The sequence below is a fragment of the Harpia harpyja genome, chromosome 6, assembly GCF_026419915.1.
Source record: "Harpia harpyja isolate bHarHar1 chromosome 6, bHarHar1 primary haplotype, whole genome shotgun sequence".
Classification (NCBI taxonomy): Eukaryota; Metazoa; Chordata; class Aves; order Accipitriformes; family Accipitridae; genus Harpia; species Harpia harpyja.
In genome coordinates this window covers 19,808,006-19,833,966 of record NC_068945.1, presented here as the reverse complement: position 1 = coordinate 19,833,966, position 25,961 = coordinate 19,808,006, and the positions used below count along the sequence as shown (strand labels likewise).

Here is a 25,961-nt window from a genome sequence, read left to right as displayed (position 1 = left end):
GGGAATATAGTAAGTATGAGATCAAGCATGCGTTTTTAAATAAAACCTGCAAGGGTACCAGTATGTATTCAAGTCTCCTTCCTGGGTTTTTATGTTGCTCTTTTTTTTAATTCGGATAGCTATATTCATTGGATTGTCTTGTATTCTAGACTATTTGTGTACTGCCTTTATGATTTATACAAGCATATGCATTATATAATAGTAACATTGTAAACTGAATACAACAATGAATTATAATTTCTTCGTTGAAACAGATAATACAAAACTACATTTATATGCAAAAGTATATGGGCAAAAATACGAATATACATACAAAAAATAACTATGTTTATATTCCACGAGATTCACTTATGGAAGTGAAGCTCTGGTCAGCAGACCAGGATGAGTCGATGGGACACTTTAGCAGTTATGTAGGCCTTCAAAACAGGGCTTACCCAGTAAGCAGATAAATTTTATCTCAACAGGAATAACTGGGCTAGAGAAGGCACAGTGTGTTGATCTAGCAGTCTTCCTAGACCTTAGCTCATTATCACTCACTGTCTCCTCCAGCCATTCAAATGATGGGGCAATGCACCTCATGCTTCTTCTCAAATTTTCTGGAGGATGCAGAATAGAAATAACCAGTTTTTAATCAGAAAATGAAGCACAGATTCATAGAGAACATACAAAGATATGCTATGCTGATTGGGATAATGTCCATTCTTGCTTGTAATATGTTTGGCTTATATCTCTATCAAAATACAAATGGCACTTTTTTTAGGGGTCATCTTTATACTGTAACTCTTCTGCAGCACGACTTGCATGTTGTGTTGAATCTTCTGCTGTTGAGACTAAAATTCTATTTTGAAGTGGGGACCGTCACCAGGTGAAGGCTTATATCCGAGAAGCCAGCGTAAACTCTACGGCTAACAATTAGGACTCCCTCTCAGCAATGAACTAATACTCCAAACAGTGAAATTGCAACCAGCCTAGAGTTTTGGCTACTACAGTTAAAGACAGTACAAAGAGGAATTCCTTTCCACAAATGGAAAGTGATTCTACTCTGCTTACAAGACAGACAAGTTAAGCAGAGATGTGTAAAAGCAGTTCCTAGTTTAATGATTATAATCAAGCCCAGGTCTCACAGTCTTTGTATGTTTAGTACTGCATTTCTTTTCGAATACCTGTAACTTTATAGTGCTTTGAAGAGAAAAAATTCTGTTTAAGAAATTCCTTTGCTAAACGTTTATTCACTGCATTTCTTTCGCATTTTTTTTCTGATTAATATGTCCAAGAACCAAAGTTCTTACATGTAAACAGACTTCTAGGAGTTGGAACTAAGCTCGAGAAAAGTAAAAGGAAAAGAAAGAGGGCTAAGGCAGTGCATGCAGCTTTTAAGGCATATATGATAGCATCCCAAGGTTAGAAAATGGTATCAGGTATGGGTTTTTATTTCTGGGTGCATGCCTGAGAGATCCAGTATTAGTTACTAAGCAGACAAAAGCCATTTAGAATTTGGGCCTGAAGCTAACCGATGAATGTACCTCTAGAAAAGGCATGTATCAGGTAGAAGGGGAGAAATGTCCAACTAAACCATATACTTTAGGTAACAGAACTTGTAGAGAAAGAGGGAAGTGTGAAAGTTTTTCTGCTTCAGTGATGAGACAGGAGTAAGGATAACACAGGCAAACTGTTGATAAAATTGAAAGATTGGATTCACAGGCTAGTGACTACAAATATGGTAACAGAAGTGTCCAGCAACATTTTAAAAAATATGGTCACAACTTGGCTCCTTGATGCATATTCAAATACCTAAGTATCCAGAATGTGAAATATGTTTTCACCAGACTTATTAACTCAGGATTATTTAGTCTCCCTAAAAAAGGACGAAACTGGACTTAGCTTATTAAAAAAATCCAAACTGACTTTTCGTTTCTGCAGACTGAAAATTAAGCCCTGAAAATTCATATTTATGCATGTACTGGGAGCATTTACAAAACAATGCAAAGGCACTGGACAGCTTGTCTTTCACAGCTTTTTTTTTCTTTTTCTTTCATGACATTAGGAAAAGGAACAAGGACAAAATCACGTGTTTCAAAACTTCTCATTTTGTAAGTGAAATGAGCAATTAATCCAGCTTGAAAGGTTATAGATTTTTATTTCCTTGCAAGTAACATTCTAGCTATTTCAATTAAATACCATCTAATCCCTGACAAAAATCTGCAAAGCCCTACATATTTAACATTTCTGTGGTTCAGAAATACAAAGAAAACACTGAAAAATCACGAGCTGTATGGCACCACCGCCACATCCCCCTTACAAATTTTCTTTGGCTGTATGGTGGAGTGCCCCCTCCTTCTCGGTAATAAGAGCATTGCTGCCCTTAACCAGTATCTGTACATTTTCATACTGGTGCCAGACTGGGTACCGTCACAGCAGAGCAGCTCTAGCTCCAGGGGTGTTCAGGATGATGCTTGCCAGAGGGGCTTAGGAAGAGCGGCTGCCTGCTAGCAGTCAAGCATGAGTCACACAACAGGCTGCATGTTCCATATGCAAAACATGCGGTTTCGAAAAACAGATGCAACCACCGAGTGCCAACATATTAATTAATTACCACATACTTCCTTTTATGTCTCCCCACTCATGTTTTGGAAGCATTATGATAATTATTCACAGCGTGTTCGGTGCCTCGGGTTTTGCAGAACGGCTATCTAGGCACTTCGCTCCCTCAGCGGCATCAGATCCTTAAACACGCAGTTCCTCAGCCGGTTTGGAGGCAGAGGCCAGCGGCCCGTCGCCTCCCCGCCGGCAGCCCAGCGCGGCCTGCCGCAGCCTCCCGGGCACAGACGCAACGCCCCACGCACATCCTCCGCAGGTTCCCGGGCACCGGGTGAGGTAAGCGTAAGGCTGAGTTTCACAGGGCTCACCTCCCAGCCCGCGGCGGGCTCAGCGGCCCCGCCGGCGAGCTGGCGAGACGGTCGGCGGGGCCCGGCGCAGGCCGCGGCACCATGACAACCCCCGGGCAACCGGGGGCGGGGCCGCCGGCGGGGCGAGGCCGCGGGAGCTTAGAGCGCATGCGCCGTCAGCCCCCCCCGCGGTAGCTGCGGGAACACGGGGACGCTTACGGTGGGCGCATGCGCAAAGTGGCTGTCTGCGGGCGGCGCATGCGCCCCGTGCCCCCTCCCTTTCCCGCGTGGGTGTCTCGGTGGGGTGGGTAGGGGACCGCGGGGGGCGGGGGAGGGGAGCGGAATGGAAACCGGAAGCGGAAGCGCCGCGCGCAAGTAAACCGCTTTTCCCTTCAGTCAGGCGGATTCTCCCGTGCTTCCCGCTGCCCGCGTGCCCGGCCTCGCTCCGCGGCGCCGAGCCCCGGCCGCGCCGACTGCCGCCGCCCCGCCCCGCCGCCGGCAGCGAGAGAGAGAGAGAGAGAGCGAGAGCGGAGAGCGAGCGGCCGCCAGCCGGGGGAGGGGCTCCTGCCCTCCGCGCCGCCGCCCTCGCTCCGTGGAGGTGCTGCCGGCCCCTCGCCTCCTCGCCCGCCCGCGTCCCTGCTCGGCGGCCGCGATGTCTGACAAGGAATTCATGTGGGCCCTCAAAAACGGAGACTTGGATGAGGTGAAGGACTATGTGGCCAAGGTAGGAGGCGGCGGCGGCGGCGAGGGCCTGGGGTGGGCGAGGCGGCGCTGGGGGGTGGGGGGGCGAACGTGCAGCGGGCCCCCTCCGTTCGGGGGTCGGCCGGATGGGGCCGGGGGGGTGGGGGGCGCCGCCACTCGCCTGGGGACGGACCGTGGACTTCCCGCGGCGGTGAGGGTCCAGGCGGTAGGGCGCGCTTCCCCTCCCCCTTCTCGCGGCCCGCTCGCCTCCGGGGCTTCCTCCTTCCGTCACCCGCCGGCCTGCGCCCCTCCTGCCCCCCGGCCGAGCCTCCTGCGTGCCGGTGAAGTTACCGGGTGTCAGTACGTGAAACTTTCTGCCTCGACGGCCGATATCCTAGCCCTTCCTCGCCGATCTTAGGTGTACATGCTTCTGTGTGGCCTCGGTTTGGTTACCCTTCCTCTCCGTGCCGCAGGGCTCATCCTTAATAGGGTGATGCTAAGCTGCCGGGTGTGTTGAGGCTTAATTCATTAATCTTCTGTGAAGTGTTTTGATATCTAGTTAGGGCGAGTGCTACAGGACCAGTAGGCACCTGTGTAGTGGGTGAGAAGCCTGCAGGTACATTGTAGGATTTGGAGGCTGGATTCTGTCCGCGTTTGCCTTCAGTTATCAGTGAGGTTTGTGGGAAAAGTGCGTATACACGAGGGCAAGATTCTGCTTCGGTGAATCCTTAGTGTTCAGGAATATTGTCTAGAAACTGTTACGTCAGAGCAGAGGTTTACGTGTAATTTGGCTGTAATTACTTAGATCTCTGAACAAGTTAATCGTTGTCTTTGGGAGCTTGACACATGTTGACATATCTTGCTGTGATGACTTAAGTTCTTCCTACTCCAGTTGTCAACTTTGGTTGAAAGTTACCCAAACTTGTAGTGCTCTTGGCAAAAAGAAATGTGTGCAACTACTTCCAGCTGCTTTAGTACAAAGTCCAACAGCTTAGCTTGAATAGTCTTCTCTGACAGTTTCAGCTAAAGTACTGGACTTTGCATCAAAGTGGCTGTGCACTCACATGCTCTGCTCTGTCTGCAAAGTGCCAGAGGTAATAACTGGGAGTAATACAATTATCCCACTTCAGCTGTTTGTTGGGTTGTGTACCTAAGTCTGTGTCATAAAGTTGGATACTACATTGATGTGTCTTATTTCTTCTCAGCTTTGGGGGCCTCCAGAGTGTTTCAGCAGCAGATTTGGATTCTTGCTACAGCTTTTACAGGAATTCCACATATATCTAGAGAACTCACTGCACACGGATCCTTGTGTATCTATTGCTGCGGCAGAAACTTTGGCAGTAACCATGTTGAGGCAGTTTATATCTACAAGATCACTGCAGTACTAATTACAAAGCTTTTTTAATATTCCCACTCTTCCTGAGTGGCACTGCAACTCATGTAGCAAATGGGTTTATGTGATCACTCTTCATCTACTTCAGCACCAAGTCAAATACTTAGTTCCATCTGCTACTGAAAGAGGTGTGAGCCAGCCTGGATGATGCTATAGTAAAGAGGCTGAAGGGCATCATCTAACTGCATTAATGAGGTAGAAATCCTTGAAAGACAGATACTGTCTGTGGTTAGATGATTACAGTAAAAGAAGCCTACAGTCCTTGAACATTTTAGAACTGTTTCTGTTTCACTGTAGAAGGTGAATAAACTATGGGAATTTTCTGCTTATTTGTGACCTAATCTTGTTCATTCTTTTGCTCCTCTTGCAAATTGCTTTCTGTCATCAGCTGTTAAGTATCCTACTTGCCAGTAACGCAAGCAGTCTAATGTTTTCTTTTCAGTTCATTATGTTTTCCTGACAGATTGTGGGCTATTAAATTTTTAGCCTGGTTTCCTGTGGAAACAAAGCTTATATGAGCAAGTTTTGACTGACCTCCTTCCTTCCTAATTGTTTGGGGTTTTTTGGCTACTTTTGATAAGTTTTACAGGGGTACAGATAGATACTGGGGGGTTTATGAAACTAAATTAAGTAGAGGGAGGTACGTTTATGAAACTAAATGGAGTAGAGGGAGGTACCTTGAGGGAAGAAAAGAGTACAAGAATGAGCTTATGTTTTACTGCACAACAGGAAATGTGCATTGAGGAGGAGCAAGAGAACTCTATAAATCCTCTGACTGTAGGAGAAACCTCAGTTGGAACTTCACATTTTTGTTACCTAAATTAATGAAATATGTGAGGGCAAATCATGCTTTGATAGTTACAGTTCTCAGAAAAGTATCTGTTCTGTGCTGCATGTTCTCTTTTGACTGTCTTCCTTATCAGTTATATGGCTTCTGCTCCCTGCTGCTTTCCTGTTCTAAGTATGATTTAATGTTCAGGAATTTTACTTATATAAACTTTGCAGTAGTAGAAATTTCCTCTCCCTGTAGCGTGAGGCAGTCATGTTTTGCAGTCTGCATCTTCATAAAATTCTTTCTTGTCTGTCTTCCTGAAACTTTTGATTTCCAACTTCTCATTTGTTTTGTTTCTTCTTCTAGTCTTGTTTCATTGTTAGTTGTTTGGAAACAATACAGCTTTTAACGATAATCTTGCAGTTTTGCTGCCAATTACAACATAAAGGGTTTGACCTCTGATTTTCTTTCATATCTGAATGGCAGGGCTTGAAATGCTAACTAGATGACCCTGGGCACTTTAATAGTATAAATGGATTGCATCAGTGAGGCTATAAGAGTTGAACTCTGGTAATCAGTCATGGCTTTTCTTCACTTGTGTGTAATAAGCTGTGGAGGTTCTGTCTTTGGAGTCATTATCTCGTTTTGTCATCTCAGATTTGGTTAGTAGGTACCAAGAGGAAGATGGCTTAATGGCTCTCAGACTTTGATTCAGACAGCAAGTGAAACTTAAGATGTAATGTAAAAACCTTCCTTTTCAACGACACAGTTTATTCTCTTTAAGTAGTGGAAGTTTCTGCCACTTCAACAGTTCTTGGACAAAGAAAGGGTACAGAGGCAGGAGGAAGAGTCTCCATTTCCATTTTATGTATTTCTATGTAAAGAGATCTTGCATTCTCCTAAAGATACTTTCTTCAGAAAGAATCTTTCACAGAAACAGTAGTTCTGAGGGGTGGCAATGAAACAGACAAATGCCAAATGATACTGCTTTGTTGCTTAGCAAAAGAGATCTTAGTGTTGCCAGTTTGTGCATTTGGAAGACATTGTTGGCTTCTACTTGATAAAAATGTGAAAGGTTATTTGTACAGTTTGAATAGTCCTACAGGACCTATTTCTTTTTTGTAAGAAACATTTTATTAGTCTCTATGTTTCTTGACTTTGTAATTGTGTCAACTTCTTTATGGTAAATGTTAATTTCTACTGAAGTACTGTAGTTAGTGTGTTATGCTAGCGGTTAAGTATGGTGTCATCTATTTTTATGATGACTAAATTAAAAAGTAGTTTTTACTGTTTGCTTTCTTTGATGTCTTACTTTTGAATATAGCCGGCATATGTTGGCTTCAGAGGTGTCTTTGCAGGAGTTGAAGGGATTGAAGGAATTCTGCACTCTTCCCACGTACATCCACTCAAATTTTTTAAATTCCCCAAGAAAGCAGAAGCTTTTATGGGAACAGATGAATCAAGCAATTAAATGGGTGAGGAGGACCCACGCAGATTAGAGAAATTTGGTTCCCTCAAGGGAGGCAAGGGGGTTAAAAAGTACTAGTTAGACTAAGAGCAGGGTATATTAAGCCTGCAGAACTTCGTAATGTGAATGGTGTTTGCACTTTTTCCTTTTCTTTATCCTTCTGATAAGCTGTACAATTACTTAAAAAGACTTCTCTATCAACATGTACATGTAATGTTTCTAATCAGCAGTGGATTTCTCAGGTTAAGTATAATTCCTGTTCGTTCACCAGGCACAAAGTTTTTGGCAAGATAAACTTGGATTTGTAAGAAAGAAGTTTCAATAAATGTTTGTTCTTAAGTAATTTCATCTCCCATAGCTTAACTGAGAATTCCTTACTTCATGAGCTGCTGTAATCCCCGACGTGGTTGCTTCCTAAAATTACCACTGCTTATAGTTATGTTTGGTAAGTCAACTAACCTAATACTATAAGAAGGTAGGACAGTCAACAAAACTGGAAGCACCGGATTTTTACTGCTGAGAGGACTGGGAAGCTGAAGTGATGGTAGGCTGTGAAATGAATGTTTTTAGAAAGTATGTATATGCTGTGCTTGCCTAGGAGGCATTTCTGTTGTGGAGTCTTGTTTTTTAAATAACAAAACAAACCACCAAAACAAACAAAACCAAATCCCTAGAGGACCTTCAATAACTCAGCTAGAAAACAGCATCTACCTGTGTATCCTTCACAAAATTTTGGTACTTCAAACAGTCTTGCGGTTCTTTGGGATATAATGATGTTTGAATACAAGTCTCGAGAATTGCGGAAGACTTGACTACTGCAAAACTGACTGGAGAGACTAAAACAAAAATATTGTTTAGAAATACCTTTCTGAAATAGAGGTAGCTGTCGGGGTATAGTTAAGGTCTAAGTGTTGTGAAAAAGAGAAGAGACTTAAATATGTCTGCAAGAAGAATGATTACAATGGAGAAATAAATAGCTTTTACCTTTTGAGGGGTAACCTCTATTCTTTTGAGTGTCCATTGAAATGACTTCTGTTCCTTCAGGAACAACATAAATGAAAACGAATACTTAAATGGTCATTATATATGGGTGGATTATTTGAGTTACAGATTAACCGTTCCATGGATACATTGAAATTCACCTTGTCTCACTATGTTGAATGCTGAAGTGCACTTCATTATTATGAGTACATTGATATCTGGATTGCCTCTGGTTCAGAAGCAGTTTTCTTGCTCTTAAGTGACAGGGAGCCTGAAAGCCTGGCTGGATTACAGTGCAGTGTGAGTATACCTCAGTAGTTTTTCCAGGAGCATATGAGGGCTTGCACTGACCTGGGGGCTGCTGGATTGAGTTTATCCCCTGTGGAGCCTCTTAGATATCTCCGTATTGTAACTCCTCAGTGTTATGCCAACACTTGTAGTATGTGGGTTTTTCTTTATCTGGAGTATTCTAGGCCTTCTGTTATTTTCCTTTTGATTACTGTTGAGTGTGCTGGAGTGTGATTGCTAAAGATACAGTTTTGTTTTACTGCTTAGTTCTACTTAAACTTGGTGTTCAATTTAGATTTTGCAAATTTGAACATGATGACCTAAAACTTTCTTTTATGAAACAAGACAGTTGCTACTGTAACCTGCTGTTAGCAGGTTCCATATTTATGGTAGAGTTACTCTTAACTGAAATGCCATGAATATCCTAGAAAGACTTTCAGAAGAACACAGCATGGCAGCTACTTTTTAGTGGGGGGTACAAGAAGACATATTAACTTGATGAAAAACACCTTTTCAGGATGGCTAATTAATTTTCCCAGTCTGATCCAAAAGAGCCTGAGGACATGTGGCAAAGAATTGCTCACAAATATTAATAGCTTGTGCATCAGTTCTTTAAGTAGTTTATAGGAACAGCAAGGACTAACAAACTCACCTGTAAACCTGGCATTGTGGTGGAATGTATGACTTGGTGACTGAATGAACGTCCCAGAATTCTCAAATCTGTCCTTTTTGTGAAGGTACAGATATAACTGATTCTGAAGCCATTTTCATCTGAAAGGTAAATGGAGTTCATTATAAGACTGATCACAAATCTGGAATTGCTAAATGTGGTAGTATCTTACTGAGATGTTGATGTCAGGCCTATGATAATTTTGTTCATTCAGTTGGCGTCTGTGCTCTGAAACTCTTGGTGGATTTAAGAGATTGCCCAAGTATTTGACTCGTGTTTGACTTTTGTGTGCTTAAATAAAAAATCAAGTACTTCCTTATTTGTTTCTGTTTGGGCTAATTGGTGTTTGCTGCAAAAAGTAGAGAGAGTGATCAAAATCAGATTTTAATAAGACATTGAATTTAAATTTTTGTTGCTGAAAGTTTTATTACTGTTCCATTCCCTAAATTGAAAGCAAATTTTATCTATGTGAATATATCCTGTTTTGTCCGAGTTTGTGGTCATTAGCATACGCATTACGAAGTATGACACTACAAAGTTAGGAATAGGTTATGAATAACAAGCAGAGAATTCAGTGGTGTGTGGAAAATATTTACTTATAGTACTGCTCCTTTTCTTCTCACCCTCTCTTATTCTAACCTCAGTTTTCCCTCTTGTATCACTTTTATCTTTACTAAATCCTTGTTTTTCAAGCCTAGCTCTTGCCTTCCAATTTAGTTAGTTAATTTTGATTTCAACAGAAGGGCATATGGAAGATGAGCTAAGCTTTCTAAAAGTCCAAGAGAACAGTTCTGCAGTGGTTTGTATTCTGTCTCCATTTGGAATAATATGTGGAAAGTTGTGTTAGTTGTGAAGGTTATGCATTGAATGTTGACTTGGGTACTGTGGAATTGGTGAGTCATGCAGGCCACATAAGTAAAAATAGTGAATGAATGGATCTTGCAGCAGTATCAGTGTGTAAATAAGGAGTCCCCTGGACAGTTCACAATAGACCAAACAATTTCTGTATGCTTACTCTGAAGGAACATATGCTTAGCTGTTAAGATATCAGGACTTGAAGGTCAAATATTCTACCCAAGTTTAAGCAGAACACAGTGGACTCAAACACAGGATTCTCAAGTCCAAGAATTTTTATGAGACTGAAAAGCACTGTAAGGGTGTAGATGAAAGCTTGGAAGAGAAAATTTAGGAAGGATACAGAAAGCCAGCAGATGTATAAAATTGTATTGCTTAAGTCACATATTTGGTTTTTTATGTGCATACCCAGCCAAGTGTTCTTAGCAGGTTTTTTTATGGCTTTATGTTTATGCTTGTTTGAACTTCTGAATATGCGTCCAGACAAAAGTGTGAACAAAATTACTTCTTTGTACCTAATTTGCACACTTCGGAAGTGGAAAGTTTCTATTAAGTTATTCTTAATTTTTCTTCCCTCCCTAGCAAAAGCTCCACCTTGAATGTTGTATTTACCAGCCAATACAGTTCTGTAGAAAGAGGCGGTTGTCATTTGTGTAGACAGATTTCCTATTACTAGGACAAAAGCATTAGCTGGAATTAATAAGTGCCAATAACTGACCAGTTGGTTATACAACAGTTGTTTTTCTTACAAGTTGCAGTTTCAGCAGTTTTGAACAATTAGATGTTTTTCTGCTTTAGCTCATTATGAGGAGGGGTAGGTACCAATGAGCACAACTCAAAGTTTGAAATCTTTATTGGATGCTGGATATGCTATTGGCTCTTTTTACTGCAAATTGATGCTAAACCCTATGTTGATTGCGATCACCAATGGCAAATTCTGCAATCACATGCCAGAGAGGGGAGGGAAACAATAGTTTCCTTTAAATGTTTAAGGGACTCTAGTGTCTGTGTTACGCTCTCACACAGTGAAGATCTGTAGCTCTCTGACTTAGAAAGCAATCAGTATTATAAGTCCCATTGAACAAGCTACAGTTCTTGTCTTAGTTCTGTTTGACTGTAATGCACTTGTGCGTGGCTTGTTTTTTTGGTGGTTTTTTTTTTTTTTAAATAAAAAAGACAGCAAATAACTTGATGTTATCCTGAAAGCAGTTGAAATCCTGATGAGGGAGAGTAGGAAGGGAAGGAGAAATATGGTTTTATAAACACATAAAGTATATGCACATAAATATGGCTTTTGAAGTAGCTTGGGGGACTTGGGTTTTGGTGCTTTTTAGCACTTTGCCCATTTTTACAGTCTTTATTAGTCTTTTGTATGCAGTGTAATTCTGTAGTTCAGTACAGATATGTAATATGCCAAGGGTTATTACATTTCTCCAAAGAAAGAATTTTTGTAACTTTCTTGGTGCAACAAGAATTAGAGTCTAGATTTTTGTCTTTGCGTATATATATTGCTGCCTTCCTCATGGGGTACAGGCCAAAAGGGAAACGGTGAAATCATTTTACTTAGCCTTCAGCTACACTTTGAAAATCAAATAGAGTACTTGCATGCAGTGGCTAATAAGCTGAACAGACCAAAACATCACTAGAAAGGTATTCTGGAGATTTGCCTGTCATACTTCCAGCCAAAGTTCAAAGAATATTCTAAAGTGTATCTAATTATGGAGTCAGTTTATAAAACAGAATTCTGTGTTCAAAGTTTACGAGCTAAGATCAAGTCTTGATAATTATTGTTGAATGACTGATACTTTCTTTCCCCAAACTCCAGTAATTTATGAACTTGCTTTTTAATACACTTGTGGCTTATAAATTAGTTATTAGCTTCAAGGAGGAAAGATGAGCTGGAAGGCCATTTGAGACAAAAGATAAAGCTGTCCATAGAATAGTTATCATTAACATCTCTTCTAAGCTGATTTGTTAATGATGCTATTAATGCAAATACCATAGGCAATAAACGTTTAAAAAGGATTTCTATGTTTGCTCAAAACCAGTTCCAGTACTTGATTCAGGTAATGCAATTGGGAGGAGGAGGTTTCAAGTCCTTATATAAAAACAATGGGTCAGGAGAGTTCATGTGGGGTGAGATCTGCATTTCTACGTTTGCCCTGTATAAAAAAATTTGCAGGATCCTTTGTATTCAAGTGAGGCATTTGAGAGAATCTTTATTTCTTGGATTGCGGACTTCTCAATAACTTCAATAATAGTATTAACTCCTCTTGGCTAAAGGGATGGATATTTAGTATGGTTTAAAAAAACTTGAATTTGGCCTGTAATAAAGCATTAATTATCTGTTACTTAAATTTATCTTGGAGATAGTAACTGAACAGTAAATACATTTCATTGCAAAGTATGGTTCCTTTAATTAGAGTATAACATGAAATACAGTCTTTAGTTCCATTCTTGTGACAGGTTAGTAGACTGTATTTACTAAAGCATTTTCAACAGTAATTCCTGGTGAAATCTGGAGAAAATAGCTTAGCTTTTGTAGATGGATTATTTAAATCATAAGAGTGCAATTTCAATATTGGTAAGTTTTAATGGAAGTATTACAGTGAAGCTGAATACTCCAAGTGTATATAATTGGTTTACAGGGCCATTCTGTGCGTGTTAATGCATATGTTTTTTTAAGTACATACTGCTTAGAAAGCAGCATTTATTTTATGGATTTAAAAATAGCTTTTCTGCTCAAGTCTTTTACTTCCATGTTTTGTTTCTCCATGATTCCAATTATCAACTGCTTCAGCATGTCAACAAAAATCTGTGTTAAGGCACAAAGCTTCTAGAATTCATTAATACTGCTTTTGATATTTCATATCTTTTTATGCATTGCTGTGTGAAGAAAATGTAAACTCAATGTGCACAGGAAAAGAATGCCTCTTAATCTTACATGACAACTTATTTAGAAGCTAAGCTTCATTGCTTTGGGTTTGACGGAACAGTTGATCTTGCCTTGGACATATCCTGTGTTCAGATTCTAGAGAAGTCGTGCTTATGATGCTAAGCCCCAATTATAATATTTAAATTCAGTATTTTTTTAAACTATAGCAGTAATTTTTGGAAGATATACTCGTCTTCCTGTTTATCCTCTCATATCTTCGTGATGGAGCACTACCTTAACTTTGAGAACTCATATTTATTATTGTGGGGGGTTTTTTTCATTATTGTTGGGTTTTAGGTCACACATAGAAGTCAAAATATCAAGCTGGCATCTACTGAAACTGAAACCCAATAGCTGGTGCCTACTGTTCTCCTAGAAGGAAAACAGTCACTTCCTGTGCATTCTTTGGACAGCATGTACTGAGGGTTTTAATACAGATGTTGATGTTGGGGCTCTTACAGTACATGAAAATGCTTTAATTCAGAGCTGGCAACTAAGTGCAGATTGGATGGTAATAGCTTTTATTCTTTCCTCTGCCGGTTAACTTTTGGAGCAATGATCTAATGATGGAAATAGCCTGAATCCTATTACTAAACCTTTGGATTGCTTTATCCTTGAACTTAATATCTTACTCTAATACAAACTTAGTGGCACCAAGGAAGTGAAGCATGGTACAGTGTATTTTTATCTGTCCAAACTTGCTTTCAGCATTCCATGACTAGATGATCTGACATATTAAGCTTGAGTTTGTGTGAAACTACACGGACAGGTGTTTTGTAGATTCTTCTGTTTTGACAGTGTCATCTGTTGTCAGTCTGCTGATGGTATAGTACTGAAATACTGAGACCTCATCTGATTTCTGGTTTAAGTATGGTTGATGTCTGCTGCATCTGGCACCCATGTGGGCTGGAATATTCTCTGCTTTGTATACCCTTAAAGTGGGTATCATCCAAACCAAATCAAAATGCAGCAGTGTTAAAACACGGAGTCTGGCCAATCACTTCTGGAAGGAAAACCCTTTTAGGCAGCTCAGTGTTACCTGTGAAAATGGACACTGTGTGCTGTGTTCAACAGATACAGTACTTAACACATCTCTTTAGAGTGAACATTAGTTTATGTCAAATTAAGGTATACAGTCATTAGATCTGGCTGTGATTCCTTAAGAATTAGTGGTTAAAGGGGTTTATTTTTGGTTGTACCCCCTGTATCATGTCTGATAGACAAGCCCTGGTGCTGTAACTAAAGCATTTTAACTTTAATTCCAAACTGTAACAATTCTTCTAAGCAGAGGTATCTTAGAAAGTATGTCTGACAATTGGCTGTTTCAGTTCATGATTAGAATATTTAACACACCAACATTCATAAATTACAGTAGTACTCTGGACAGAGGGTCTCTTGTTAGAAGTAATAATACCCTTGTCTGCAACAGCTTATTCTGTCAGAACTAGTTGCTGCCATTACTCTGAGCTGTTGCCTAACCAAGAGGCAAGTGCTTTTGGACAAAACTTTTAAACAGGAATTCGTAAGAGCTAAGAGAAGCTGCAAAACTGATCCCTTCATTCCTCTTTTGTCACTTGCTAGTGCAAATAGTGAGTAGTTTCCACTATTTCTCATTCAAGTCTTAGACAGCTAGATTAAGGAATTGGGCAGGGGTGGGTGAATAACAACTGTTTTCAATAATGCACATATTTGACACATCTCTGAAGCTGGGATTGTAGCACAGGTTTCTAGAAGCAGTAGCTAGGAAACAATAGGTTCATTACTCTTCTACAGAACAACTTGTGTGCCAGGTTTGTTTTTCTCTAAAAATGCTGATACAACAACTGAAGCACAGATGGCTCAGTAGTTCAGTTTATTTAGCAGTTGTTTCTGGAATCGTATTCTTTTGACTGAGACAAAGGACTTCAGATTGCATTTGATTATGGTGGATAAGCTAGATACTTGTTTACCACTAAATACAAGCATACTTTTCACGTTTTATTTAAGTACCATTTTTTGGCTTAAGCCAAAATAAGTGTAGGGGTGCTTATAAAAGCTTTTCAGAGTACTTTAAATGCCGTATCAAGACAGGCAAAATCCACCATCAGGTTCATAATTGACTTTCTTAACTTGTGTAGACCAAATATTGGTGTTATCCTTAGCAGGTGAGGCTTCTATCAAAGTAGAGAATTGCAAAGTAGATACCCATTTTAAACATAGATGCACATCTACATCTGTCTGTCCTGATTGTAGAACTTGCTGCAAAATCCCAACTGGAGAGACTTATGCTATCATCAGGACAGATACCTCTTTTTGATAAACCAGTGAGGGTCTTTTAGCAGGAATGTTACGCTGAAATTCTTTGAGTATCCTTTTTTCAGCTTTTTAAATACTGAAGCTCAGATGGATGTGGCAAGCAAAACTAATAGCAAAGACTAGATGTGGATCCAGAATAGTAATGAAAACTTGCTGCTGCTGTCCGCAGCCTCTTCCACAGAGATTTACTTCCCGTATTCAAGAATTTCCCTTGTCAACATCTGCTAACTTGATTTTGCTTTTTGATCACTATCTACAGGATTTCTTGTGGATGTTTTTGCTATTTCTGTTTGTTTCAGTAAGTTGCAGTGAGAGGAAGGTGTAAAGACAGCTTGTCCCAAATATTCCCCAAAGCATACAGGGTAGAGAGAAGACAGCTGGGAGAAAATTCCTTGTTGCTCCACACTATGAAATTTAGAGGACGGGGAATAAAAAAGCCGGCAGTGTCAAAAAGGCATTATTAAATATCTCTTACTGTGAACACAAAGATAATTAGCAGAAAGGCTTAGCTAGTGCATTGCTCTCAGCTGTTAAACAAAAACCAAAGAAATTCTAGATCTCTAAGTAGAAAGTAGTTATCCCATACAATAAATCTAGGTCATTTGCTTCTGTTCAGTTGTCCACAGACAACTGTGGTCCACTCAGCCTGCAGCTGGAAAACTACTGGAATGGTCAGAATTTGCTGAACCACTGAGCAACAGCAGCAGTAGTTTCTCTGTGGCAGGCAAGTAATTTTTGAAAATATAGAGGATTTAAATGAAAACTTGGATCCTGCACAAAATTTTTACAGTTGCCATGGGAAACTGCCTACTTGCAGTTACAAATGAGTTGATTTCTCAGCTTTGGCAGGAACTTGCTGCTGGTTTTTAACTGAAGAAATCTGCTTCAAAATCATCAACAATTCACAAGTTACAACACTTAATCTTTTTCCTTCCCTTTCTGTTCTTTGGACTTAACTCAGCCTTTGAGTTATTAGTTACTTTACTGTGTTCCACTCTTGTTCCCCTTGACCATGGGCAACAGGGTCATTCTTGTGAATCAGAAGATAGAGACAAGAAAACTTGAGACTCAATAATCTTGCTAAGCAGAATATATAGAAAACTGTTGCTTCTCCTTAGGCCTCTTGCATTGTTTGAGTAGTTTTTTCAATGCATCAGGTTGAGTGGAAATGTGGAATTTATCTTTTTCATCTGCTCTGCCCAATCCTTAGTTCTGCAATCCCTGAAGCATCATATGTCAAGAGTATTTTCCTCTTACAGGGAAGAAAAAAAAGATACAAAAGTTTAAATAATATGCTGCAATGACTTGTGTTTCAAGCTGGTCATTTGAATTGTTCTTGTTTCTAATTAGTAAAGATGGACAGGAATCTGAAAATGGCATGTTAGTCTAGGGTTATGATGAAATACCCAGAAGCTTACAAAAATGTTTTCCTTGTCTAAAGTACTAGACTAGTGGTTCAGTTATCTTCAGGTTTGTATTAAGACAGCTGATGCGAGGATATTTAATCTTTCTGCTCTACCCAGCAGAAACTCCTTCAAGGCTAGTGTTCCATTTCAGTTACCGTGACAAAATTTCTAGAGAAAATTGTATAACCAGCTTGGAAGAAGAGATTAATTTATTGTCCCCACCACTCGAAGGTGTTTAACACTTGAAAACTAGAAATAAATTTTTTAGGAAAAGCCATTAGGCCTGAATTCATTTTAAGGGTGTTTCTATCAGTAATCTCCATCAGTAATCTCCAAGGACCTGTGAAAGTGCTAGTGTGGATTTTGGTTGGCTAAATCAGTTTATATCTTGACAGGAATGAAAACTACTTTTTCAAAGTCAATGCTGCTTTTTAGACCCCGAGACTATACTATGGCGGGGGCGGAAACTCAGCTGGACTACAACACGACTTCAAAAAACTGAAATGTTGTGGGATCATTGAACTGAAGGCCTGAAGTGCAGACCAGGTGAATACTTTTATATAGTGAGCTCTGTTGTTAAGAACTGGTATTCTATAATGCTGTCAGATTTCTTCAATGTATTTTACAGAAATACATATATTGGAACAAAAGACACCTACAAATCCAACTTTGAGTTAAGGTTAGCAGTATGTGAATCAGCTCTTTGGCAGTCATAAGTTGAGAACTAGGGTTACAGAACAGAATAAATATGGAACCACTCCAGAGGCAGACTGAGGAGGATGAAAGCACTCTCCGTCAGGTCATATGAGGAATCTGGGCTCTCTGCACATAAGCCCAAGGAATGTTTCAATGGTGAGAAAATTTCAATAGTAAGAAAACTGATGCAGTAGCACTTGGCTTTTCAGTGGTAAACCTCAGCTTAGATTCTGTGCTGGCAAAAGTAAAAAATGAGAGCGTTTTTGTGTTTGAACTCATAGTGCTCATTTTTAGTTCTTCTCAAGTCTTTAAAGAAAGTTAATTGAAAACCAGTGTATTTGAGGCTCTGATTCTGTGCTTAAGCAACTGATTGGTGGAACAAGTCAGGGGAGGCAAGCTATAAAATCCTGTTTCTATGATGGAAGATCAGATTGCCTTTTTTTGGTGTTATTTGAATATAGATGAGATGATAGTGCAGCCTGTCTAAAGTAAAGAAGGTTAAGGTACTTCAGGGGCCTTTCTTTGCATTCTGGAACTCGATCATGACAGCATGAGAAATGTTGAGTTGAGAGAGTGCTTTTCAAGGCTATTACTTGGACATACAACTTATGTCCCTGGTCACATGTTTTGAGGAATCTGTAACCAATACACAGAGTTACACAGAAGGTGAAAGCAAAATGGTCCACTGGAAGGAATGTAGAAACATTGCACAAATGTGGAGGGGTGGAGGTATGACATCCAAAGTTCAGCTGAAGTTGAAACTAGCAAGGAATCTCAAGGGCAGTAGAAGGGGCTAGTGCATTGATAATGAAAGGAAGGCAGAGGAAGAAAGAGGAATGTACCCAATGAATCTGAGAAGGCAAATGTCACACTCATGTTCAAGAATGGTGAGAAGGAAGATCTGGGGAACTGTAGGTAGGTCAGCTTAGCCTCAGTCTCTGGGAGGGCTGTGGAGCAAATCCTCCTCCTCCTCTTAGAACACATTTGACACTGTAAGGCTGCAGTGAGGGACCAAGTTGAAGTTTGTGGTATATGGACTGGGTAAGTGGACGGTAAGGTTGGTGGAACACAGGCTAGGCTGTTAGACTCAAAGGGTTGCTATCAGCAACATCACTTCTACGTGGTGCCTGGTTACCAGTGGCATCTATCAGGGGTTGGTATTGGTAGTATTGCTTAATATTTTTATTGGTGACCTAGACAATGGGTTGTCTTTACCAGTCAGGACAATAGAAAGAAGTAAATCCATGCACCTGTACAAGCTGAGGACTAATTGGCTAGGTAGGAGCTTTTTAGAAAAGGACTTCAGTGTCCTGGTGGCCATCAAGCTGCAGATGAGTCTGCAGTGTGCCCTTGCATTATTGAAGGCCAGCAGCATACGTGGCTATATTAGCAAGAAAACAGCCAGTGAGCTGAAAAAAATTTTTCCTTTCTTACCACTTCTGAGGCAGCATGTGAGTACTGTGTCCAGTTCTGAGCTTCCTAGTACAAGAAAGGCGTTGACATATTGGAATACGTTCAGAGTCGAGCTTGGGGGCCATCAGAATTGTTGAGGACACACAAGGAGACGCTGTTAGAATTGTGGTGATTTGGGGGTTTTTGTTTGTTTTGGTTTGTTTTTTTTCCTGTAGAAGAAAAGATAAAAGGAAGATTTTATTGCTGTCTTTCTGTACCAAGGGCAGGACATAGAGAAGGTTGCTTAGAGGTATACAGTGAAAGTGTAAGAGGCAACAGTTCCAGTTGGAATGTGAGAAGTTCCAGTTAGGTATAAGAGCAAAATATTTTACTGTGAGGATGGTTAAGCCCTGGGAAGGGCTTTTGCCTAGAGAGCTTGTGGAATCCTCCATCCTTGGAGGTGTATGGAACTGAGCTGGGCAATGTCCAGAGCAGCCTGATCTGATTAGACCTATTTTGAGCAGATATTGGACTAGATAACCTTCAGGGTTCCCTTTCAGTCTTAAATAGTCTGTGATTCCATGAGTCGGTAGACTTAGAAGCTTGTAGAATTAAACTGCCCTTGTATTTTTAGATTTAGTCAGGTCTCAGGAAACATGGTATTTGAGTTTTCCCACATTACTGCCAGTGTTTATGACCCATGGATTGGTTATGTAAAAACAACATCTTATGCGTTTACTGTTACAGCAAGTAGAATAAGGGCAGAAGTTTTTGTTTGACTTACAGTATTCTTAAGCTCACAGTTATTTTAGAAATCGTAGAATGATTGACCTTGAAGAACAAAGTATGTAGAAAATAGGGGCTTTTTTCAGTTTCTGCTGTATTGTTTTTAAGGATTCTCAATCAAGGTGTTTAGATCTGCAGTGCTAGAGAGGTAACATTTAGATTAGATGAGCCCCAGAGCTGATGTGAGACAGCAGTAAACAGTTGAAAAGTATATGAACATACAACTGAAACACAGGTTAAGCAGTGAACTTTGGCTTAGATACTTAAAATACAACCATTTTGACAATATAAGTAGAATGACAAAGATAGCTGCATGTATTTTTATCTTCAGAGTACTTTTGTTTTGTTTTGTTTTAAAAGGAGTCTTTCCAGAGATGAATGAATCTGGAAAAAGTTAATACTGGAGAATGATTGCAGGGATGTGAGCTGACTCAAACTTTGAGAAAAGGGAGGAGAGTATTAGGGGATTATTAATACACATTAGTTCCTCCATACCTCCCACATCCCCATTGTGGAAGTGCAAGATTGTCTGCTAAACCCAGTTTTTGTTTATAGCTAATAATTTTTCTCAAGCTGTGGTTTGTCCAAGCTTGCTCTCCCTTCAGAAGGGAGAAGGAATACATTGCTCTTAAGTGATTTCAAAGCTGAAGTTATCTATGTTCCACTTAAACCCTTAAAACTTACTCTTTCAGGCCATTAGTTAGGTGTAAAAAAAAAAAAAAAAAAAAAATGGTTAGATTGGAAGGAAAGATTTCATTCAGTGGATACCAATATAGTTTCTGTTATGGCAAAATAAGTCTTCAGATTGTATCCAACAGCATGAATTACAGTTTACTTCTGCCAGTTTCATTTTACAAAGTTAAAATTAAATTGGGACACCTGACTGGTATTTTCAATCAGAGGGGGAATCTCTGGATTCAGAATATCACAATGTAAGAAAGATTTTTACATTTCAGTTATGCCTCTGTCATTGCTATTGGGTGTGTCAAAGCTTACCTAGCTATCTACTAGGAATTTCTTTTTTTTAAAAGAGTTGTCATGAAGACGAACATAGAAAGCAGATGCTGCACTGAATTTCATCTGTTTGTTTTCCAATGTTTCTTTTGGCATAAAATCCTAGGAGGATGATTTTTGTTGTTATACTATGCACTTTAAAGTGAAGAATGTTGCTAACGTTGCATAAAGGAATGCTACACGTGTGACCCTTCTGATATGAAGCCATGCACTGTGACGTGACAAACAAAAACGTACAATACCTGGATTTTACTTTCCTCTTTCATCCGCACGTATTTGCTTATTGTTCCTATGCCTGAGGAATATAAATGCTCAAAACCTGAGACATTTCTGCGTTCCACGAGTTGAATCCTTAACATCTTTTGCTATAGACCTGTACAATAAGATTGGTTGGAAATATGTCTGATGAACTATCTCACTTAATCTCTTTGTTGAATTTTTAAAAACAAATACAACCAGTGTGAACAAAGGCCTGAGGGGAAGATAGTAAAATATGAAATGTTCAGAAGTAGTATTCTCAATATGCAGTAAGATATTCCAAATATCTCATCCATAGGACTTAAACTTTTCTTTATAGAAAGAGGATTTTTCACTGTTCCTCTTTCCCACTCAGACAACAACAATAAAGTTATTGCTATATTTAAAGTGTCAGTTATCTAATACTCTATAAGAATGGCCATCCTTTGTATGCGAAGAGATGGAAGTAATGCAACAGACTGTACAGTGAGTTCATCTTTTTTCACAATAATGGAGACAGGAATTACCCAGTAGTGTAGCTCCTGTAGGATGCTTCCCTGTGCTCTAAGGATATCTGACTGCATGGAATCTGCTTTCCTTCATTAAAACCAGAATGAAGGGAGCGCATGAAATGGGGAGATGAAGTTATTTCTGCATGGCAGGATAAGTACAGATGGGGATATGGAGTTGTTTCTAAATCTGAAAGAGCATTTTAATGCCACCATATTACAGTTACTGCTCTACTAATACAGTTAACCTATGCAATAGGATTTAATGAGGTCACAATGTAAGTCCCAGCTACTTATTTCTGGTGTGTTCAGGTGCCAAGTGGTGAATCAGATGAAGGAACAGATTCAGCTGGAAAGAAGAAAATGATCAAGTTAATTCTCAGACTGACTAGTTCCCTTATTGGATTCATCGTTCAGCCACTAATTCTGATGCAGGGGTGGGAAGGATCAAACTGTGGCTAGCAGTAGTGATACTGTAACTGCTACACAGGAGAAAATTGGTGCTAAACTGATGGGTGAGCTGTGACATTAATAGCATGGCAGTAATGTTCTAGAGCAACACTGCTGGCAAACTACAGTACCCAAGTGAATAGCCAGCTCAGATTCTGTTTCAGTTGGTGTGCCACTGCAAAGTAAGCCTGTGATTGAAGCACATGGAATATGCTGTAGGGATGCTAGAGTGGCACAAGATGAGTTTAGTTTAGCTTATTTGGCTTTAAGTGTTGATGCCTTTGAAACTGGCAGGAACTGGGAAAGGAGGAAGTTAGCAGGTACAGTTAGACCAAGGGAATACAATCTGTGTGATAGAGCCTACAGAAAAGGCGAGGGCTGTTCAAGGACAGTGTCAGTTTGGTGTGGTTAAATAATCTGCCTGGAAAATAGTGAGCTTTAGAGCTTGTAATTTATGACTAAACTTGTTCATTCAACATTTTCAATCAGCTGATGTCATAATGTGCACTAGGGACAGAAGTCGGTGAAATCTGATTCATTCTCTTAATTAGGGCTGCAAAAGAATAAGGAATTAAATTTGGCAGAACTTATTCAAGGCAGCTGCTAAGGTGCAGATCCTTCCAGATTACTCTGGGATATCCAGCAGGTGTGACAGGAGGGCAGCTTGGCTGTCAGGGAACTCCTCTCTGAGCTCAGGTATGAAGAGGGCGACCATGAAAAGTGCAATTTGAGGTGGGTACCCAAGAAGAATGTAGGCACTTTCCCAGGATGTGCAGGGATGTAACTAAAAAAGCCAAAGCTTGACTGGAGTTAAACTGGAAAAGGACATGAGATACAACCTAGGTTTTTGTGTAGGTATATTGGCAAGAAAATGTAGAGCAAGGAAAATGTATGAGATAGAGGGTGGTGGAAGAATTAAGTTCAAGAGTAACTAATTTTGACAGTACTCACTTAAGAAATTAGTTAGAACAGATCTTTTTTATGGATTGAATTACTCTGTTATGGAAAGTGGGTGATAGTTGCATTCAGAGGACACTATAATGAACCCTACTATTAGTTCTGTAAAATGCAGAGTTTTGAAAGTATTTAGAACTGAGCCTGAAGGTTTTATTTTCCTGTCCTTCAGTGAAAAGTTGATAGCCAGCTTTCAACTGAAGCTGAACTTAGTCCTTCTAATTGAATATTCTGCTATTATCCATGTATGTGACTTTTCTAAGTAGGACATAAGATTAGTGTGTTATAAAAATCTTCTTTCATGCTGTCTAGTAATTGGAGATTCATAGAGAGGCTTTTCTTTACCTGTAATCAGATTTTAATAGAGGGCATTAAAGCAGACACCTGCTAACTGCTGGTCCTGATGTTTCATGTGTTGTACTGGTTTTTAATGTTATTGCATAGCTGGCGCCCTAGGTCTTTGATCTGCAACGAAAAATATTACTGATACGGCTTATGCCAGACTTAGCTGTAAATGTCTAACTTAGTAAACTCAATGTGTCCTGGAAGGTCATTAAAGAGGTGATCATGTCTTTCCTTTTGCAAGGGCAAATTTTCTTCTGAGGTTTTGCATAAACATTTGCACAATTGTTAGCGAATCTGTAGGTCTAGTCTAGAAAGTGATAATAAATAATCTTCTTACAGGATAGGTGTGGCCTTTGAAGGTATATTTTATTTTGAAGTTGATATGATTCTTTGATTCTGGCTTAATTATGTCTGCTTCAAAGTACCTGTCATGAATGAATGATTTAGATCACTTAATCACTGTCAAAGGTATTAGCAAAAGTGATTTTAATATGATGTTGTAAAAGTGTGACTTAACAAGGTTCGATGGCAAGGTTCACTCTATTAATCACTGCATGGAAGAAACGTACAAAGGAAAATGGAGTTAGAATTGATTTAGAATTACTTACACAGAGACCAGAGACGAAAAGGCAACGGAAACCCTCCTGTTGAGTTATGAGATTCAGAGTGGACCTCCTTGCTTTCTGAACTCCTTCTCAGGAAGGAGTCTAGGTGCAGCTGAATCCAGACTTAGTCCCAGACTTGGTCGATGGTTTATGTCTAATGGAATTAATATAAAGGGTAAGGAAAACCTCCTGTTGAGTTACTACACCAAGTTGTCGGGGAATGAGTGATTATGGATCCTACACAACTTCAAGGTAGCAGCCATTTAAGATTTATTAGCACTATTATGGTAAATCACAAGATTAGGACATATGATTTTTAACAATACTTAATCATCAACCAATTATCAAAGTGATTTAATAAAATTTACTATAATCAACACTGCGAAGCTTCCTAAATCAAATCTCACACACACACACACACACACACACACACAGATATTGAGGTTAACCCATGATCAAGATTTCTATCTGCCAATTGTAGTAAATTATTGGTACCAAAAGATATTTGAAACTTCATGAAATCTAATTGTAATGAGTCACTCACTACTGTCCTTTGTCAGCATTTGTCAGCAGATGATCTTTGACCCCTTCTTCTTCATAGGCATCTGTCAGCAGACAATCTTGGAAATCCTTGCGAACTCTGCCCTGAGAGGCATCCCAGATACTGGGTCACAGCCTGCTGTGATCCTGGAGAGCTCAAAGGGTCCTTGCGATCCTATAAATAGCGATCCTAAGATGATAGACTTTGGTCAGTATATTTCCATTCTGGCCACAATTCTTGTCAGGTAATTCTGGCACCTTCCAGGGCAGGCCACGATCCAGGCAGCAGGAGTTTCAGGTATGGTTGGGGAGTGCCTAATCGTCCTAACTTACTGTACCGTAACCAGGACAAGAAAGGACCAGATTGTCCCAACTCGCTGCATTTGTAGCCAAAATAAGAACACAATGTTGGCTGGTCCTGGCATCGCAATGTGGACCAGGGGGTCTGCACCACCGCAGCACTCTCATAACTCTTAACCTTGTTGCTGCTCTGTTAGACTCTAGAAGATGGCAAAAGTCCCATAAAACTTCCTGGGAGAATTGTTCTGTCACTTTTTGTCTAATAAACATAAGATTTTGTTCCTGCGGGTATAAAGAAAAAAATCTTGCTGCTCTTTGGCAGTTTTGAACCATATGCTTGTGCAGAGTATGGTCTTTTTTTAAAGAAAACCTTTAGCAGCTATTTAGTACAGTTTTAGTTTCAGCCTACCAAAATACTGGTTACTTTGCTGTCTCAGAGGTCAGTACTGAGAATTGTCACCTGATAAGATTGCTGATACCCAAGTTCATAACATTCAGTATGATGTCTTTGGCAAATATAATTCAAAACCACAGTAATTTCAGAAAACTTTACATAGAGAGAACTCCTTTCTTTGAATCTTTACTTCCTGTGCTGTTCCTGCCTCAGCCTGTCACAGGCCTGGAGAGACCACTTTGTCTCATTCTGTTGGCATAATTAGCCAAACCTTCACCTGAGCTGCTGTATTATGAGAGGGGGCTCAAATCTTGACCTTATGCTTAGATTTTCTTTTATCATATGAAGATGTGAATTGGCATTTGGAGCTTGTTGCTATAGTTACAAATATATAATTTCTTTGCTAATGTGAATCCTTGAATTCTCTAGTGCTTAGTCAATCACTTTTTAGATGTCTCCATATAGAGAAAATGTGTTTCCTATACAAAATGTTGTCTGTCATGGCTGGGCAGTCTATAAAACTGCTGACACGCATCAACATCTCTCCCTAGCTTAGCTGAACAGAATACTTCAAGTGGAAGAGCAAGAGAATCCAACTTGGAGTGCTCATCCAGTGAAGACAAAAATCAACACTCACAAGACCGGACATCCTAAGCTTAAAGGAGAAGAGCAGCTTGTTTAGTTGATCTTTGACAATTTTATCTAGGATGTTAGATGTGTTTCACATCTCTGTCTAGCCAAGTAAAAGGTTTATTGTTGCAGCTGTGGTAACTACTGTCTTTGGCACCAGTGTACTACCAATTTGGATCATGAGGGTTCAAGCAGTTTTCTGACTTTCCCATTTTATAGGTGATTTTATATGAAACTTGTATCTTGGAGACTTATTTAAGCTCATAAATGGCAGCTGGTGTAGATAAAGATTGAAATTTTTAATAGAATTTCAATTAAAGATATAAAGTCGATATTTGCATGTCTAAAGGCACTTTCTCTTTGCAAAAGTCTAACTATAAGGATATTTTTTTGAGTTTTATAACAACTGGTCTTTAATCTGAATAATTGGGGGGGGGGGAGGTTTAGGGGTTTTTTAGTTGACCTATAAAATTTCCACTG

At 39.8% G+C, this 25,961-nt stretch overlaps 1 protein-coding gene across 1 annotated transcript in view; it reads left to right on the top strand.

Moving 5' to 3' along the window:
• Window positions 1–3,333: 3,333 nt before the first annotated feature.
• The window catches only part of MTPN (myotrophin), a 43,847-nt gene continuing 21,219 nt past the window's right edge, over window positions 3,334–25,961 (top strand). The window contains exon 1 of the mRNA XM_052789895.1: window positions 3,334–3,609. Coding sequence (XP_052645855.1) covers window positions 3,538–3,609 — 72 coding nt within the window. The 5' untranslated portion in view covers window positions 3,334–3,537. The remainder of the gene's footprint in view (window positions 3,610–25,961) is intronic.